Below are 19,516 nucleotides of genomic sequence, written 5' to 3'. Positions count from 1 at the left end.
TATTTATTGAGTGATGTAGTAAAGTAGATAACATCAGTTTATTTGCATTTTTATTTTTTTTTTAGGAAGAACTCTTACTAGTGGCTTATAAAGAATGTCATAAAGCTGTGATGAGATGCAGTACAAGTTTCAAATCTAGTAGCAAAACAGTAGTACAATTGTGTGGTCATACTTTGGAAACTAAGTCCTACAGAGTATCTGAAGATCTTGTAAGCATACATCTGCCACTCTCTAGGACTCTTGCTGGTGAGCGTTTATTTGGTTTTTTCATGTTTCTATTAGCTTTGTTTTCTAGATATTCATATTAAAATCAGTATTGATTTTGTGCTCAGTATGCACAGACATACTCAGATCAGACTGCAGTTGAGAGCTGTCACTGTCCTTCAAAGAGCTGTGACCGGAACATCGAAGGGTGCTTATTTACCTGGGTCTTTGTTTTCTGGGTCAACTAATGGATCCTTATAGTATACACTTAAAGACTGACTTGGTAACTTATCGCCTAACCAAACGTAAATATAGGAAAATCTTGTTGCTGTTTTTTCACCCTATTCTCTGCCTGAATCCACCAGTGTGTTGACTGTGTCACTGATCCTTTCACCACTAAAAGAAAGAAAACATAGATTTTCTTTAATCATCCTTTGATTTGCATTTCCATGTTAATTGACGCTGTCAGTTTCTTTTTCCTTTAACAACTTTATAAAAGTGTATATATTTATATTTTTAATTGCGGTAAAATATATGTAACATAAAATTTACCATTTTAATCATTTTTAAGTACATAGTTCAGGGCCAGTAAGTACATTCATATTGTTGTACAACCATCACCACCATCCATATCCAGAATTTTTTATCTTCCCATTCTGAAATTTGTGCACATTCCCAGAAAAAACGTCGCTGATTTTCTGTCTCTATGACTTGACTACTCTAGGTACCTCATGTAAGTGAAATCATACTCATGCTGTTTTATAACTGAATTAGTTCATTTAGCATAATGTCCTCAAAGTTCATCCATGTTGTAGTATGTGTCAGATTTTCTTCATTTTTAAGGTTGAGTAATATTCCATAGTATGTATATACCACATTTTGTTTATCTGTTCGTCCTCCAGTAGATGCTTGGGTTGTTTACATCTCTTGGCTGTTGTTGAATAATGTTGCCATGAACACAAGTGTCCAAATATCCATTTGAGTCCTTGTTTTCAATTCTTGGGGTATATACCCATAAAGTAGAAATGCTGGGTCATAAGGTAATTCTACTTTTTAATTTTTTGAGGAACCGCCATATTGTTTTCTGTAGCAGCTACAGCATTTTACATTCCCAGCAGCAGTACGCAAGGATTCCAATTTCTTTACATTCTCATCAACACTTGTTACTTTTTGTTTTTTAAATACCCATCCTAATAAGTGTAAAGTGGTATCTCCTTGTGGTTTTGATTTGCATTTCCTTAATGATTAGTGATACTGAGCATCTTTTCCTATGCTTACTGACCATATGTATATTTTCTTTGGAGAAATGTCCAAGTCCTTTGTCTATTTTTTAATCAGATTTTGTTGTTGAGTTATTGGAGTTCTTTGTATATTCTACATATTAACTGTTTATCAGATATATGGTTTGCAGATATTTTCTCCAATTCTATAGGTCGCCTTTTCACTTTGTTGATAGTGTCCTTCGATGCACAAAAGTTTTTAATTTGGTGTAGTTTCATTTATTTTCCCTTTGGTTGCCTGTACTTTTGGTGTCATATCCAATAAATTATTGCCAAATCCAGTGTTGTGAAGCCTTTTCCCTGTGTTATTTTCTAAGAGTTTTATAGTTTTAGCTCCTGTGTTCAGATCTTTGATTCATTTTTAGTTAATTTTTGTATATGGTATAATTGACATGTAATTTTATGTTGCTTCTATTTTTATAAAAATAAATACCTAGATTAGCTTTATTTCTTTTTATTTTATTGAAGTATAGTTGATTTACAGTGTTGTGTTTAATTTCTGCTATACAGTAAAATGACACAGTTATACACATGTATATTCTTTTTCATATTATTTTCCATTATGGTTTATCACAGGATATTGAATACAGTTCCTAGTATTATACAGTAAGACCCTGTCGTTTATCAGTTTTCATTTCTTTTGATGCTTGGTTAAGAGGAGAATAATTTCTTAAGAGGCAGAATATTATTTTTATATAATTTATAAGCGCACCTTGTACAATGTAGGATCTTAAATGTTAGTAATACTGTGTTTCAAAATTAGAAATCAAAAGTTTGCATTCTAAGATGTCATTTCTAAACTCAATAAATGTATATTTAAATCTCACAGGTCTTCAAACTTGATGAGTTAACTAGGAAACAAATCAGCTGGATTTATTGCTTTCTCATTTTTCTCTCTTTTTTTTTAACCTTTAGGTCTTCATGTGCGTTTAAGCAGGCTAGGTGCTGTTTCAAGACTGCATGAATTTGTGCCTTTTGTAAGTGACTGTGTTAAATGTTGATTTGCTTATATTCTATTTCAAATACCTCTTGGTTGAGTGGGAAAAAAAGGAATATTTTGAAATCTACTTGAGTAATTCCCAATTAGTAATTTTGTGTCTATATGGTAAAACATTGAAATCTGAATCACAGGACTTAGAGTCATCTAGTTCAAGCTCTTCTGTTTTACAGATGAAAAAACTGAGCAATATGTAGTGCCATAACCTCCAAGCCCTCTGAGAAATAATGGAATTGATCTTACTCTGTTTCAGGAGGATTTTCAAGTAGATGTACTGGTGGAATATCCTTTGCGTTGTCTGGTATTGGTTGCCCAGGTTGTTGCTGAGATGTGGCGAAGAAATGGGCTCTCTCTCATTAGCCAGGTATGACAAAACCTGTTATTGACATTATGAATGTGTTCATTTTCTGCTTGCTTTTTCTTTTCTGTATTTTACCTTGTGTCCCTGGATTTTGCTGAGTATTTTTGTTTTCTGTTCTCTTATATAAACTCAGAAATGAAAGTTCTAGTGGCCATATAGACATTTCTCCTTTAATCCTGTTAAGTGGATAGATTAGGTGAAAGCCAGTAGTACCAGCAGACACCTTCCCACTAATATATGCCTTTTCTGAAGATTACCTTACTTGGGGACCTGTAATCTTCCCACCACCAGTCTTAATTGAAGGGCATCTTACAGTTTTTCCCTCTGTTTTAGAGCAAATAAGGAGAAGTGCTTTTCCTAAAAGATGGGGAAACAGAACTTGTAAAATTACCACCTGGGAGGAAAATGGTGTTATGATTGATTGTGGAAATTGGTTTCCTTTTTTTGAAGTGGGTATTTTAAACTTAGGGAAAGTAAATTCTTTTGTTACGCATGTTGAGAATAATAACTAGGATAGAGCATTTTTAACTCTGAATTATTTTCATGCCATATTTTCTCACTTCATCCTCACAAATCCCTTAAAATGATTCATAGATTTATAGCTTATTTTTTACCATAAAAGAGTTCTTGGGGTGTCTAGTTTAGAGAAAGTTTTAAGAATAGTTTTTGTTGAGAATTCTGTTTGAAATAAAATGATTCTTTTAGCTTCTATTCTACCTTTTATAGGTGTTTTATTACCAAGATGTTAAGTGCAGAGAAGAAATGTATGATAAAGATATCATTATGCTTCAGGTACCTATTTAAATTACTTCTGATATTTGTCTTAACCTTCCTTCCTAAGTTCCTTATAATAAGAGAAGATATTATAATTATTGTTAACTTTATTTACTTAAATTTTTCTCACTGTTGAAATGAATATAGTGTCATAGAAGTGGAAGGGACTACTACATTATCTTCTGCAGATTTACCTTATAATTTTTCTCATAGTCGTACTAAAGACAAAGTGTTTCTCCATTTAATACATGAGAACTATGTACTTGATTTCTTTTACAGATTGGTGCATCTTTAATGGAGCCCAACAAATTCTTATTACTGATACTTCAGAGGTATGAACTTGCTGATGCTTTTAACAAGACCATATCCAGAAAAGACCAGGTAAGTGACAGAAACTGGTATGTATTAATTCCAAAGGAAATATTGTTAACAATTTAAATCATATTTAAGATTTTTATTTATTTATGTATATCTCCAAAAATCAGGCAAATCCATAAAACATACATATACTTCTACATATATACACATATACTCTTTTTACTGTATAAAAACTAGAATATAGTTGGCCCTCCATATTCATGGATGCAGAATCCCAACTGTACTAGCCATTTTGTATAAGAGACTTGAGAATCTGTGGATTTTGGTATCAGTAGGGATCCTGGAGCCAACCCTTGCAGATACTGAGGGATGACTGTATGTAGACTAATGAAAAGGAGAAGAAAAATCACATGAAACTCTGCCTTCTAGAAATGATCACTTTTAAAGTTTTGATGTCTTGTTTATTTTTAAAGGAAAAATTGAATCTTTTACATGGACTATTTTGTATTTGCTTCCTGTGCTTAATGAAATATGATAGGTTTTTTTTCTTGTCACTAAATAAGTATACAACTACATCATCTTTTTTTTACATCATAATTTTTTTTAACTTTTAACAAAATTTATTTATTTATTTTTGTCTGTATTGTGTCTTTGTTACTATGCGCGGGCTTTCTCTAGTTGTGGTGAGCAGGGGCTACTCTTCGTTGCAGTGCATGGGCTTCTCAGTGCAGTGGCTTCTCTTGTTGCAGAGCACAGGTTCTAGGCATGCGGGCTCAGTGGTTGTGGTTCTCGGGCTCCAGAGCGCAGGCTCAGTTGTTTGCGGCACAGGGGCTTAGTTGCTCTGCGGCATGTGGAATCTTCCTGGACCAGGGATTGAACCCATGTCCCCTACATTGGCAGGCAGATTCTTAACCACTGCACCACCACGGAAGTCCTACATCATAACTTTTAGTGGCTGTGTAGTATTGCACTATATGAATGCATTATACTTTAGTCCCCTTTTGCTGAAGAGGTTTTTCGAGGTTTTTTTGCTCTTATAAACATCTCTGCACCTCAAGGTTGAAACACTTGTCTAGTTATACTAAGATAAATTCTTCAAAGTGAATTTGATGGTGAATACAATGTGCTCTTTTAATGACTCTGAATACATATTGTCAAGTTGCTCTCAGAAAAGTAACTCCAATTTAAGCTCTCTCTAGCAGTGTGTACATCTATAATGGCACTGGTATTGTTAATCTTCGTTGATCTGATATGTGAAAGATGTTGATCTGATACGTGAGAGATGGTGTTTAATTTTCATTTGTCGTTCTGTAATTATCAGTGAGGTTGATAATCCTGTTTTCATGATTATTGGCCTTTTTTTCCCCATTTTGGTTGTGAATTATCTGTTCCTGTCCTTTACCTTTTTCCTGTTTTTGTAAGAGTTCCTTATTTAGTAAAGATATTAATTCTTTACTTGTATTTGTTATCAGTACATTTTTTACAGTTTATAATTTGTCTCTGGAGTTTTGTCACATCTTCATTGTTTTAATATTTGATACCAGGTTATAAAGGAGCCTTTGACTACTTTGAACTTATGAATTACATTATTTTATTCTTCAAATTAGAAGTCACTTGCAAAGGACCAAAGGATAGCATATAAAATACAGAGCTAATTTTTAGTCATGTTTTTATACTCAATGAAAATGAATATCTAATTTACTGTAGTATTTAAATAACAGGTGTATTAGGGAAGGGTACTCTCACTGTAACTGTTAGTTACCTGTTGAAGCCACTGTCTTACCAACCCAGGTAAGAACAAAGCCAATAGTAGAGGAAAAGTTCAAGATTAGAATTCTTTTGTTGACTGAAGGCTTGATGGGGAATAATGATAATAAAAACAATTTTTAACAATTGTTACTGAGTTCTTATTACATGCCAAGTACTGTGAATCTAGTTGAATTTGATGTCAGAAAAAGGGAATTATTCACCTCATAATTGTCTCTTGCTGTGGTCTGAAAGAAAATACTGGATTGGTTGGATTGTCAATCTGATCCAGAAAAAAATGTGTATTTTATGGAGGTTTTTGGTTCTTATGTAACTAATTTTTTTTTTACAATTCTATAGGATTTGATTAAACAATATAATACCTTAATAGAAGAAATGCTTCAAGTCCTCATCTACATTGTGGGTAAGATTAAAACATGTTTTGAAATAGAACATGAGTTATGTTTTAGAGAGAACATTAATAAGAACTGTAAGTTATTTTGTTCTTATCCCAAATACAGCAGAGAATATTAGAGATTACTGTGACTAATGTTACTGATACGTTTAGAAACTCATCTTTAAAAAAGTACAGCTATTACATCTTCATTTTTCAATACCTGTTTTGTAAGTGTTTTGACTTGTTTGTAGGGGTCTGGGATATAATTATCCTAGTTAGAAACACAGATGTAAAATAAATATATGTAGAGTGCTAAAAATTATATATATATATATATATATGAAATTTCAATGTAACTTACATCTAAGTAAGATATATTTTCATCAAGTCATTCTTTTAAATTACTTTGTGCAAATATTGGCCATACTTCTACTTTTGTATATTCTATATTATAGTCTCTGTTGATTTTACCAGGTAAGTAAAAGTTCTTGACCTCTCATTCTGGCTCTTGTTTCTTACTTTACTGCAGGAGACACTGCTTTGTATTAATGGTTCCTAGCGAGCATTCTAGCCATTAGCCAAATCTGAAAACTTGGGTTCATTTTGCCTGTTAGGGAGCTAGTTGCTGGAGTAGCTGCTTGTCTCAGCAGGAAGTGTGGTAAATCTTCATTGCTAAGTGAGATGTAAATCTTCCAGGCACTAACTCTTATGGAATAATTAGAGAGTATTCCATAGGAAACTGCTGAAAAATATGGACAAATTAAAAATGTATAAAAGATTTTTAAGTTGATGACATACTTTATTAAAATACAAAAACTTGGGAATTTTTGTGTTTGTTCTTGGAATACTATATGAAGAATTTCTAATACTGTGTATTAATACTATGTATTAGAATGCTAATATATTTTTGCTGTTTTATATTTTAATATTTTATTATTGCCACTATTATTTTGCTGTTATTTTGTTTACCCAAATTTATTGGGTATTTCCTTCTATGTGATTTGATTTTTAGTTAATACCTGCTACATTCCTGAGTATAAGTTTATGACTTTTAGGAGTCATCAGTTTTAAAAGTGTGTGTGTGTGTAAAATGTCTGATTATATTATGGAGAAAACATTAAGAAGTAGCAAAAGATTTGGATTAGGAATCAGAAGATCTAGTCTTGACCTTGCCATTTACATTTTTAGGGTCTCAAATTCTTATTTATTTATTTGATTGCACCAGGTCTTAGTTGCGGCAGGCAGGCTCCTTAGTTGCGGCTTGCCTGCTCCTTAATTCCAACTGGTGGACTCCTTAGTTGCGGCTCACCAGCTCCTTAGTTGTGGCATGCATGTGGGATCTAGTTCCAGATCAGGGATCGAACATGGACTCCCTGCATTGGGAGCTTGGAATCTTAACCACTATGCCACCAGGGAAGTCCCATCGTCTCAAATTCTTTTTTTTTTAAATTAATTAATTTATTTATTTATTGGGTCTTCGTTGCTGCACACGGACTTTCTCTAGGTGCTGTGAGCAGGGGCTGCTCTTCATTGTGGTGTGCAGGCTTTTATTGCAGTGGCTTCTCTTGTTGTGGAGCATGGGCTCCAGGCACGTGGGCTTCAGTCGTTGTGGCACATGGGCTCAATAGTTGTGGCGCATGGGCTTAGTTGCTCTGTGTCATGTGGTATCTTCCTAGGGCAGGGATCAAACCCATGTCCCCTGCATTGGCAGGCAGATTCTTAACCACTGAGCAACCTAGGAAGTCTGTCAAATTCTCTGTTTGTAAAATGTGAAAGTAATCTACATCATCTCTAAGATTCTGCCTAGCACAAAACTTATAGAGGGTACTATTTTGGTGAAAAAAATTGAAAATTACAAAGTGTTTAAAGAGGAATGAGTCTTGGAAGTGAATTAAATTAACAAAATGTCATTCTTTGGCTAGTTTGTAGAATTCATCAACTCTCTTAGGCAAAAAATTCCTGTCTTTGTAATAACCCTCTTATAGGTATCATAGGACTTTGTACACATGTTGTAGTATTGAAAATCGGTGGTGACATAAGGTCAAATATTTTAAGCCTTCTTGAGGCACTGGGAATTAGATGCTGCTGACACCAGTGAAGTTCCCATAGTTAATTTAGCTATTTTCTCTCTCCATCTGGCAGTTTATCATTATAAAAAATGGAAACCTGATCGCATTGGCGTGTTAGCAACACCATCCATTCCTGATACACATGACTGTTTGTCATTTAACCCATAGAGACATTTTAAAGTATTTTGTTTTTTAGGTTTCACTTCGTTGTTCTTAAATAACAAGTAGAGACAAAATTGAGGAAGATCTTGAAAGAAAAGCTGTTGTTCCTTGATGGCCCCTACTTATTCAATGCCATCTTCCTTGTTTTCTGGATTAGGGACACATGCTAATTTAATTGAGGGGCCTTGTTTATAATGTGTGAGTGAGTGTGTGTGTGTGTTTGTGTTTAGGTTAAGAGAAGGCCTGTGTTCTTCAGAGCTCTTAATTTTTCTTCCTCTTTCAGCAAATAGACTTTTGTTCAGATTTAGGAACATGTTCAAATAATTTTTGGTCACAATCTCATAGATTTGATTTAATGCAGTGTTCTTGATGGGAACAGATTTAAATGGAAAGCAATTAATTGTTTTACTTTTTCTTTTCATTGTTTGTATTAGGAGAACGTTATGTACCTGGAGTGGGAAACGTGACCAAAGAAGAGGTCACAATGAGAGAAATTATTCACTTACTTTGTATTGAACCCATGCCACACAGTGCCATTGCCAAAAATTTACCTGAGAATGTAAGTCCAGTTTTGTTTTTTACTCCATTCACCTTAAGATGGGATAGTTTTTCTTTTTCTTTAATTGAAATCTACACGAAGTTTTAGGAAAATCTGTTTAGGAAATTTTCAGATATAAAACTCTCACCATCAATTTTTTAGTGGTATAAATTTTAATTCTGGGCTTTAGGGTATTAGGAAACATTTTAGAGACATTCTGGCTATTTAGAAAACATTGTAGAGCAAGAAACTCTTTTTTTTGTGTACTTTCACATAAATTTTCTCCAGAGGAAAAGGGGACTTCGTAAAATACTGAGACTATTTGGGTGGTGTGTTAGTCTGGGTCTTCTCAGAAGCAGATACCAAGACAAAACATTTAAGATTTTATTAGGAACAATGACTATGAGAGAGATGGTGAGGAAGCTGGGAAAGGCTGGGAGAGCCATCAGACTGTGGTGCAAGTCTGACTCCAGGTGAAGGAAGGAGGGAAGGAAGGTTAGGTAGGAGTGTCCTAGACTGCTGGGTAGTCTAATCAAGGTTTGATGCCTTCTCGTGTCCCCCAGAGTGAGCCTACATTTGTATCTTTGTTCTCTAACTGGAGGGCTGCAGGGTGCATTCTCATGGCTGCCACAGGTGATATTTATGTTCAGTATTGCTGATATTGAAGCAATAATCCTGAAGATTATGAGTCATATTTTTTACTCTGAGATTTAATTTTGAATTAGAATAATGATTCTTAAAAGAGATTAGACTTACCTGTACCATCAAGGCTTTCCAGAGAAGTAGAATAGAGATAAGCTTTGACTGTTGGTCATTTTTCTTCCAAAATGTCTCCTTTTCCAATTTCATCATTAACTGAGTCTCTACCATTTGGCATATCACTCTCATAATTTTTGCACGTCTGTCTACCAGTTTTATAATTATTAATACTTTTAAAAATCAACTTACATTTTTCCTTAGCATCTTTCTAAGCAGTAATACAATGAAATAGTAGGTTTGACATTCTAGATTAATTTTTTCCAATACATGTTAAGATAAATGAATAACTATTCAGAAAATATAAAATATATAACTGTGTGCCATCTAAAATAATTTCACATACCAGTAGTGATATACATACCATATTTTGCAAAAAAAAAAAATGCTGCCTTGTATACCCCAATTTTTCACTGTTTATCTCAAGTACATTTTTAAAGGAGGCTAAATTTCTTAATTTTTACAGCACTGTAGGAATCTATGAGCTTGCTTTAGTATATTGACTAGGTCCTTATCCTGATTTTTTTTTTAATTTTATTTATTTATTATTTATTTATTTATTTATTGGCTGCGTTGGGTCTTCAGTTGCTGCACACGGGCTTTCTCTAGTTGCGGCGAGTTGGGGGGCTACTCTTCGTTGTGGTGTGTGGGCTTCTCATTTCTGTGGCTTCTCCTGTTGCAGAGTGCGGGCTCTAGGTTCATGGGCTTCAGTAGTTGCGGCACACGGGCTCAATAGTTGTGGCGCACGGGCTTAGTTGCTCCGAGGCATGTGGGATCTTCCTGGAGCAGGGATCGAACCTGTGTCCCCTGCACTGGCAGGCAGATTCTTAACAACTGAGCCACCTAGGAAGTCCCCTTATCCTGATTTTAAATGACTTGGTTAAAAAAAAAAATTCCTTGTTGAAACTTCCCTGGCGGTCCAGTGGTTAGGACTACACGGTTCCACTGCAGGGGCACGGGTTCAATCCCTGATCAGGGAACTGAGATCCCACATGCCACACGACGTGGCTGAAAAGAAGCAAACAAAAAAATTCTTTGTTCAAGGAAAAGTTCAGGCCAATCAGAAAAAATAAAATTATTATAATTGCAGAAGCCAGAGTATATTTGGACATCTACATATGTGTTTTACCGTAGATTCTATTTATTTTATTACCTTGGTTTTAGGGATTAGTACAGCATGGGCAGGTGCTTAAATGATGTAGGTGATGTACATACTAGATAAAGAAAATAATAATTTCTTTGAATTATTGGTTGTATGTGTATACATATATGAGGATAAACTTAAATTTCTTCCTTAAGCAGTTTATACATACATCTTGCCTCTGTTAAGAAATTGGTCCCTCAAAACAAGTCTTAATTGGTCTTAGACCTAATTTTTAAATATTGGAAATTGATCTTTTTTTTATTGTTTGTAAAACACTCAGGAATGCTGTTGAAAGTGTATTTCAGTTCACAGTAAGAGAAGATAAAGTCATTACCTGAAGGTAAAAATGACAAAAATATTGTTTCAACAGGAAAATAATGAAACTGGCTTAGAGAATGTCATAAACAAAGTGGCCACATTTAAGTAAGTACTTAATATTTATGCTTATTCTGAAAGGTAGACCAGTCTTTGTTCTTGTACTTTGGATACTTTGTAGAGGCTCTGAAGTTCTTTCCTGAATTCCTAAGAGCAAAAACAAAGTACAGACAGAAAGAGTGAGAACAAGGGGCACACTGTAGGCACTTAGTACCTGTATGATAAAGAAATGAGTATTTTTGGCAAGTGAATGAGAAATATCCATTTGTGATATTAGGTGACTTAATAAATAAATAAAGAAACCTTTCTGATAGTCTCTTTCCCATCAGTTCTAAGCCATGACTTCATTTAGTGTATTTTTATTTTGTATACTAATTTTAGACTTTTCTCTGCTAGGATTAAAACATTATTTTGCAATCCTTTGATTCTTTGAGATACATAAAGTGGAAATAAGATTTTAAGCGGATTAATTCTTGAAATTAAAAAAAATTGATACTGGGAGAGAATTTCTACTTGTTATAGTAATGTATTTATAGATAAATTGCTAATTTCAAATAACTTTAAAATTAGAATGTAGCTTTTTTATGCTCTAATAATGTTCAATAAAATATTTCACTTACTTGGATAGAGACCAAAAGCTGTTTAATGTGCAGAACAAATATGGTATACTCCTTTTGGCCTTGATGCTTTTCCTTATAGTTCTCTGTAGAGGATTCGCCACTATATTTTCATTTACAATTTGCTGTGGATATGATATCTTACTGTCATTTTAGATTTGGCCTCAGACAATGCAGGCTTTAGTTGAACAGGAAGTCTTAGGCTTCAGAGGCTAAAAACAAAGCCTTAGGGATTTAAGTCGAGCATGGGATCAGATCTACATAGTGTAAAATAAACTTCTTCAGGTTTGTTTAAATTTCATAATTCTGAGACACACCTTAGCTGTTATCAGGACTTTGAGCTTGCAGTGTAGGTTTTTAGTTTTACTCTTGAAATTTGTCATTTCAGTTTAAGCAAGCTGAATGAGATATGATTGTGTTCTTTCTCTTGATTTTAACTTTTAGATTAATTTTTAGGTTCTTATTTTGTCTTACTCCATACTTCAAGAGCACTGCAGTTCACCTCTGTATTTTTTGTCTTTTTAGGAAACCAGGTGTATCAGGCCATGGAGTTTATGAACTGAAAGATGAATCATTGAAAGACTTCAATATGTACTTTTATCATTACTCCAAAACACAACATAGCAAGGTAGGAAAAGTTATCCTCTTCAGTAAATAAATCTAAAATACTTTATGCTTTCCAACTCCATAGAAAATTCCTTGGTTTTTCTGTAGTTTCATTCTGGTTTTTCATTATTAGAGGCCATTATGTTACCCAAGAAATTAAAATTGAATCAATATTGTTATCTAGTTTGTAGGCACTATTCAGATATTCCTGATTGTACCAGAAATACTCTTTATAGTTGTGTTAGGAATAGGAGGATTCAATCATGGATCATACATTTCATTTGGTGTCATGTTTCTATAGCCTCCTTTAATTTGGAATAATCTTTTTGCCTCTTTTTGACTTTCATAACATTGACATTTCTGTAGAGTATAGGCTAGTTGTCTTTTAGAATATCCTATATTCTGGATATGTCTGATTGTATTCTCATAAGTAGATTCAAGTTAAACATTGAGCAAGAATACTACGTAAGTGATCTGTTACATCACATCAGTAGGCACGTGTAATGTATGTTGGTGCCATTAAGAGTGATGTTAAGTTAGATCACTTAGTTAAGGTGATGCCTGGCTTTGTCCTTATAAAATGAATAATTTTCAGTTTGTAGTACAATGCCCTATATATAGTAGACACTAGGCAAATATTGTTGACTAAAAGAATGGGGACTAGATTAGTGATGAAGATTATTACCCATCTATTTTGCAGTGGCCTTCCCTAGGACAACAATTTTGTTTCTAGAATAAGGTAGCATTTGAATACATATTTCAATATATATAAAGTATTTTGGTAGGTTTGTGGATCTTTCCTTCCTGCTTCAAAGTACTCCATTTGTTTCATGCTTGTCAAGTGGTATATTTTAAGAATACTTTTTTTTTTTAATATATATAGGCTGAACATATGCAGAAGAAAAGGAGAAAACAGGAAAACAAAGATGAAGGTAAAAAATGAGATTGTGAATTGACACATTTTGACTATAATCTGTGATTTTGTATCAGCAAAGCATATAGGGTTTTGTTTTATTGTCTTTTGAGAGTGGGCAACTAATGGAAGTGCAAAGAACCTTTTGTTTCTTGTTCACATATTAAGATATAGCCTACATCAGTGGTGATAAAACTTTAAATTGATAACAAATGGAGTTTATTTTGGGTGACTTACATAGTAACTTATATTTCCCCTGATGTTGACGTTTTCAGTGCTTTAAAGGTAACAAAGATCATGTGTTGTTTTGCATGTAATATATGATTCTGACATTTGCAGTTTTGCATGTAGGATAACCCAAATAGAATTATACCTGTTTGTCTCTTCTGACATTGATCTCCTACCCACTTAGCATTACCACCACCACCACCTCCTGAATTCTGCCCTGCTTTCAGCAAAGCGGTTAACCTTCTCAATTGTGATATCATGATGTACATTCTCAGGACCATATTTGAGCGGGCAGTAGACCCAGATTCTAACTTGTGGACTGAAGGGATGCTCCAGATGGTATGTGTACTGAAAATATTTTCTCTGTTTCAGATACTTTCTCTACTTCTTAGAGTCCTTAGGGGTCTGGAGAAGATCCCTAGTCTAACTTTCTCACTTCAGTCAGAACCACAACTAGAGCACCTGAGACCTAAGAGTCATTGAAAACAGTTTAGATGTGGCACAGATTTCCTTGTGACACATTCTCAAGTTTTAAGGATCCTTACTCTTGGGAATCATTTACATTAAAAAAAGCAGTGGAAAAAAAAAAGCCCTTTCCTGCTCATAATAAATTGGCATGTCATTATTGTATCATAGTTTTCTGTATTTATTATTTCACACGTATTATCAGGAGACAGTATAATAAAGATTTGAAGACAGATCTAGGCTTGAATTACCCCTCTTCGGTTATCCCACTTCCCATTTAAGAAGCAAGGAGTAATTTTCCCATTGCTAAAATGGGTTTAAATATAATTATTTCATAAAGTTGTTTTGAGAATTAGCTCGTTAAGTGGAGGCAGCTATTTTTCCTTCATACTGTTATAATGTCACCTTTGGTAGCTATAACTGAATATTTATTTGGCACATGCGTAACTATGTTTCCTTGGCTTTTATTGGTCTTGAGGCTCTAAATGCTGTCATACCCTATGTGTATTTCACTTTTTTTCTTACAACAGTGGTAAATAAATGCAGTAAAAATTTCAACCCGTAGAGATATATTTGAAATCGAAAGTTAAAATTTTTCTTCCTGCCTCCCAGCGCCCTACCTAAAGGTTTATGTCTTCTGGAAGTCATTGCACATGAGTGCATGTAGACCTACCTCATGCTTGATAGCTGCATATTTCATTATATGGACACCTATGATGCATTTAACTCTCTCCTATGAATAGACATTTAGGTTGTTTTTAGGTCTTTGTATAACAAAGAACATTAAAGTGAACATTGTTGTGCAAATATCTTTGTACACTTAAGTGTATGAATCTTTCACACTAATTCCTGGTACTAGGTCTGCACCTTGATGTTTTTGATAGATATTGTCTAATTGGCCTCTAAAAACATTGTACTGATTTACTTTCCCATTACCAGTGTGGTGATAAGTGCCTGCTTCCTAGTACCTTTGCCAGTTCTGTATTTTACTAACCTCTAAATTTTTTGCCATTATAATAGGTGAAAAATAGATGATCTTGTTTCATTCACATTTTGAGCTTGAACTTTTTTTTTTTTTGCCCGTGCCATGCGGCTTGCGGGAACTTCCTCAGCCAGGGATTGAACCCAGGCCATGGCAGTGGAAGCCTGGAATCCTAACCACTAAGCCACCAGGGAACTCCCAAGGTTGAACATTTTTCATATGTGTATATATCATTTCTGTTTTCTGTGGACTGCTTTTTTATAATAACCTTTGCACATTTTTTACCTATCAGATTGCTTATTTTTATACCTCCATTTAAAATATACTTACCTGAAAAAGCACAATTTTAAAGATCTTGTCCTATTTTCCTTTTTCAGGCATTTCATATTCTGGCATTGGGCTTACTAGAAGAAAAGCAACAGCTTCAAAAATCTCCTGAAGAGGAAGTGACATTTGACTTTTACCATAAGGCCTCAAGTATGTTTCAGTATCATTTTCAACAGTTTCAGCTAATTGCCAATTTGCAGTGGAAGGTTTCTCTCTGATAAAGTTTTAATCTGTTAGTCCTTAAGACAGAAAACTCTGAAATTGTTTTGAGTCTTTTCATAGCATCTTTAGTTTTTAACATTTTCAATAATACAGATATGTTTTTTAATCCCCACGACAGTCCTTTTACTGCATGAACTCACCCCTCTTTGGTGGGGCTGCATGCATTGATAGTTTCTTACTTTCATTCCTTGTCTCAGTATTATCAAATATTTGCTGCTATCTCAACCACAGTATTCACACTACCCATCTATGGAAGATATTAATGTTCTTGAATTTTAAATGATTGAAAAAGTCTGAGTGAATGATAATGTGTTTGTTTTGGACCGTTTTCAACCTGGAAGAGCAAAATAGGTTTAGATTAGATTTCTATTAAACGCTATGTGATTAAGACAGTTTTTTTCAGAGCACATTCTAGGAACGTTGATTTATAAGATCAATTAAGAGAAAAGCATCTCATTTTCTATTTAAACACTATTTTTTAGATTTCTGAATACATCATAAACCTATTCAGTTTATGGATATGACAGCTCCCACTTCCATATTTTTGGGAGCTTTGGTTCTCAGTAAGTACTTTTATTAGACAGTGAGCCAAGCAGAGGAAAGTTTTGATAGATCATTAAGGGTAGTTTTCACCTAGCATCCCCAGTGGAAAATGTACAAGAGAGACCTAAAGTAATTCCAGGTTTTCAGGTTGTTTAATTTAGTACTTAGTACTTCATGTAATTGCACATTCTTCCATTGAAAAATTAATGTAGTTAAGGGGTTGATTGCAAACTTTGATTATCAATGTGAATAACATTAACTATAAATTATAATTTATGCATAATTATGAAGATATATGTTCATAATATATAGTTTTTGTGTTTTAAAAAAGGATTGGGAAGTTCAGCCATGAATGCTCAGAATATACAGATGCTTTTGGAAAAACTCAAGGGAATCCCCCAGTTAGAAGGCCAGAAGGACATGATAACATGGATACTCCAGGTAAACCTGAAAAATAAACTGATCATATCTTGATTTAAGTATTTAAGAATCCTCTGCTTGCCTCTAAGATTAAACCGTAATATTCTCTAATTGTAAAATCATTTACTGCTGATTTTCATGGTCACTCATAATTTTTCATGTTAATAATTTTATTTTCCCTGTGTTAAGTGGAGGGGCATTTTTAATAAATTAAGATTTATTCATTTGTTTCATTATTCAGTAAATATGTATTGGATACCTGCTATGTGCCATGCTCATTTCTAGACTCTGAAAGAGACAGATAAGGTGCTTGCTATCATGTAGCATATGTTGAGATATAGACAATAAACAGAAAAATTATCAGAATAATTCAGAATAATTCAGTAGATGAGTAGGGTAACTTTAGATGGGTTATCAGAAAAGGCCTCTTTTAGATGGTGACATTGGAACTGAATGACATGGAAGCAGTCTTACAAGAATCTGGAAAAGTACTCCAGAATGAGGGAACAGCAATGCAAGAGCTCTAAGGTGGCCAGAAAGAAGGCTAGTGTGACTGGAACGTAATGGGGGAGAGAGAGAAGTAGGCAGCAGGTCAGAGGCGTAGCCAGGGGCCAGGTCATATAGGACCTTACAGGTCAGGGGTAAATGGGTTATAGGGACAAGAGTAAAAATAGGGAAACCATGAGAAGATTGTTGCAGTAATCCTGGTAAAAAAATGAGCATGACCTAGGCTAGGAAGCAGATGGCAAGAAGCTGGACTGATTCAGGTATAATGTGATAGTAGGAGCTATAGAACTTGCAGATAGATTAGATGGAATAAATGAGAGGAATCAAAGATGACTTCTGATTTGGAGCTTGAACTATTGGGTGGATGGCAGTGTCTTTGGGGAGGAGTGAATGAGGGGTGGGGGAGAGGTTGAGAATGTTACTTTAATGGAAAACCCTCCAAATGGAAACATGAAGCCAAGGTTATAGAGCGTCTTCTTACTGTATTATTAAAATATTTTTATGTCATCAGCTAGATATTATTTTGGATAATTAGAATATAGGGTGGTTATTTTCCACATTCATATCAATAGGAGAGCTTTGTCATGATTTGTACCTCAAGCAGTCAGTCCTTTTTATTACTTAAAGACACTCCTTAAACAAGCGTGATGTAATTTGATATGTAAGTATAAGATAATGATTTTACTATCAAGATTTCTCTTGAAGTAGATTTCATGAATATTTAGTATTTTTCTTAAACCTACCAATATAATCATTTTGAAATATAAAACAAAAACAAGTAAAAGAAGTAAAGTAGGTAACTATTCTATAGATTTCATATGGACACCAAGCAGGGAAAGTGGGGGGTGTTGGGGGGGGTGAATTGGGACACTGGGATTGCCATATATACATTACTAATAAGAAAAAATATATCAAATTGTACACTTTAAATATATGCAGTTTATTGTATGTCAATTGTATCTCAATAAAAGTTCTTAAAAAAATAAGATAAAAGATGAGTAGAACTGAAAAAAATGACTTTTATTTAAAAAAACAAGTAAAAGAAGTAAAGTATATAACTATTCTATAGATTTCATTCATATGTGAAATATTAAATTAATTAAATTAAATATATGAACAGATCAAACCAAACCAAGGACATAGATACAGAGAACAGAGTAGTGATTACCAGAGGGAAGAGAGTAGGGGGAGAGTGAAATGGACAAAGGGGGTCAGCTGTATCATAATGGATGGAAACTGAGTTTTTGGTGGTGAGCATGCTATAGTGTATAGAGATGTATTGGGTTGGCCAAAAAGTGCCTTCGGTTTAAGTAAAAATGAAAGAGACATTTTTCATTTTCACCAAGAACTTTATTGAACAGCGTATTCACCCTTTTGTTCCACTGCCTTCTGCTATTTTTCAGGCAACTTCTTAATTCCATCTTCCCAAAACTTTCTCTTTTTGAGCAAAGTGCCTTTTACAATCTTCCAGGTGCCTTTTACAATCTTTCAGAGAATGGAAATTGTTCCATTAAGATAATGTTGTAAAGACCGAAATAAATGGAAATCTGAAGGTGCAGTGTCTGGTGAATGTGGCAGATGAATCAGATCATCCCAACGAAGCTGTAACAGTTTTCGTCTGGTCATCAAAGAAACATGTGGTCTTGCGTTATCCTGATGGAAGATTATGAGTTTTTTCTTGACTAATTCTGGACTCTTTTCGTGGAGTGCCGCTTTCAGTTGGTCTAATTTGGAGCAGTACTTGTTGGAATTAATCGTTTAGTTTTCCAGAAGGAGCTCATAATAGAGGACTCCCTTCCACCCTACCATATACACAACATCACCTTCTTTGGATGAAGACTGGCCTCTGGCGTGCTTGGTGGTGGTTCATTTTGCTTGCCCACAATCTCTTCCTTTCCACATTATTGTACAGTATCCACTTTTCATCGCCTGTCACAATTTGTAACATAACCAAGCTGGTACAAATGATTTTCCAACGCTTGATTTGGATATTTTGAGTATGTGGGCTATCTCCCACATGGTATAATGTTGATTGTTCTCAAAGTCTCGATTTGATCGCTGTCAACTTCAACTGGTCTATCAGACTGTGGAGCATCATCCAGTGAGAATCTCTAGCCCAGGGGCCCCCAACCTCCAGGATCTAATACCTGATGATCTGAGGTGGAGCTGATGTAATAATAATAGAAATAAAGTGCACAATAAATGTAATGCACTTGAATCATCCCCAGACCATCCCCCCACCCCCACCCCGGGTCTGTGGAAAAATTGTCTTCCACTAAACAGGTTCCTGGTGCCAAAAATGTTGGAGACCACTGCTGTAGCACCAAACTTCGCAAACCACTTTGGACACATTCGATCAGTCACAGCACTTTCTCCATACACTGCACAAATCTTTTTTTGCATTTCAGTTGCGTTTTTACCTTGAAATAATAAAACATAATATGCTGAAAATGTTGCTTTTTTCTTCCATCTTCAATATTAAAATGGCTACAAAAAATTCACAAGTTTTGATAGGTTTTTTTTTTTTAATGCATGGTGATGTGACAGCTGTCACAGTACAATCTA

General features: G+C 34.4%; 1 protein-coding gene across 9 annotated transcripts in view; it reads left to right on the top strand.

The window, feature by feature from the left end:
• Positions 1-19,516, top strand: part of UBR1 (ubiquitin protein ligase E3 component n-recognin 1) — a 154,756-nt gene that overhangs the window by 82,932 nt on the left and 52,308 nt on the right. For all 9 annotated transcript variants that reach the window (XR_009051332.1, XR_009051331.1, XM_057721874.1 and 6 more), the window contains 13 exons: positions 66-246; positions 2,400-2,461; positions 2,735-2,845; positions 3,569-3,634; positions 3,896-3,997; positions 6,041-6,104; positions 8,743-8,867; positions 11,117-11,169; positions 12,264-12,366; positions 13,228-13,276; positions 13,670-13,824; positions 15,310-15,409; positions 16,356-16,465. Coding sequence is in view for 7 of the 9 variants with exons in the window: in XM_057721874.1 (XP_057577857.1) it covers positions 66-246; positions 2,400-2,461; positions 2,735-2,845; positions 3,569-3,634; positions 3,896-3,997; positions 6,041-6,104; positions 8,743-8,867; positions 11,117-11,169; positions 12,264-12,366; positions 13,228-13,276; positions 13,670-13,824; positions 15,310-15,409; positions 16,356-16,465 (1,281 nt within the window). In the remaining 2 variants the exon portion in view is untranslated. The remainder of the gene's footprint in view (positions 1-65; positions 247-2,399; positions 2,462-2,734; positions 2,846-3,568; positions 3,635-3,895; positions 3,998-6,040; positions 6,105-8,742; positions 8,868-11,116; positions 11,170-12,263; positions 12,367-13,227; positions 13,277-13,669; positions 13,825-15,309; positions 15,410-16,355; positions 16,466-19,516) is intronic.

The sequence above is a fragment of the Hippopotamus amphibius genome, chromosome 2 (genome assembly GCF_030028045.1).
Source record: "Hippopotamus amphibius kiboko isolate mHipAmp2 chromosome 2, mHipAmp2.hap2, whole genome shotgun sequence".
Classification (NCBI taxonomy): domain Eukaryota; kingdom Metazoa; phylum Chordata; class Mammalia; order Artiodactyla; family Hippopotamidae; genus Hippopotamus; species Hippopotamus amphibius.
This window is presented reverse-complemented; position numbering and strand designations above follow the sequence as displayed.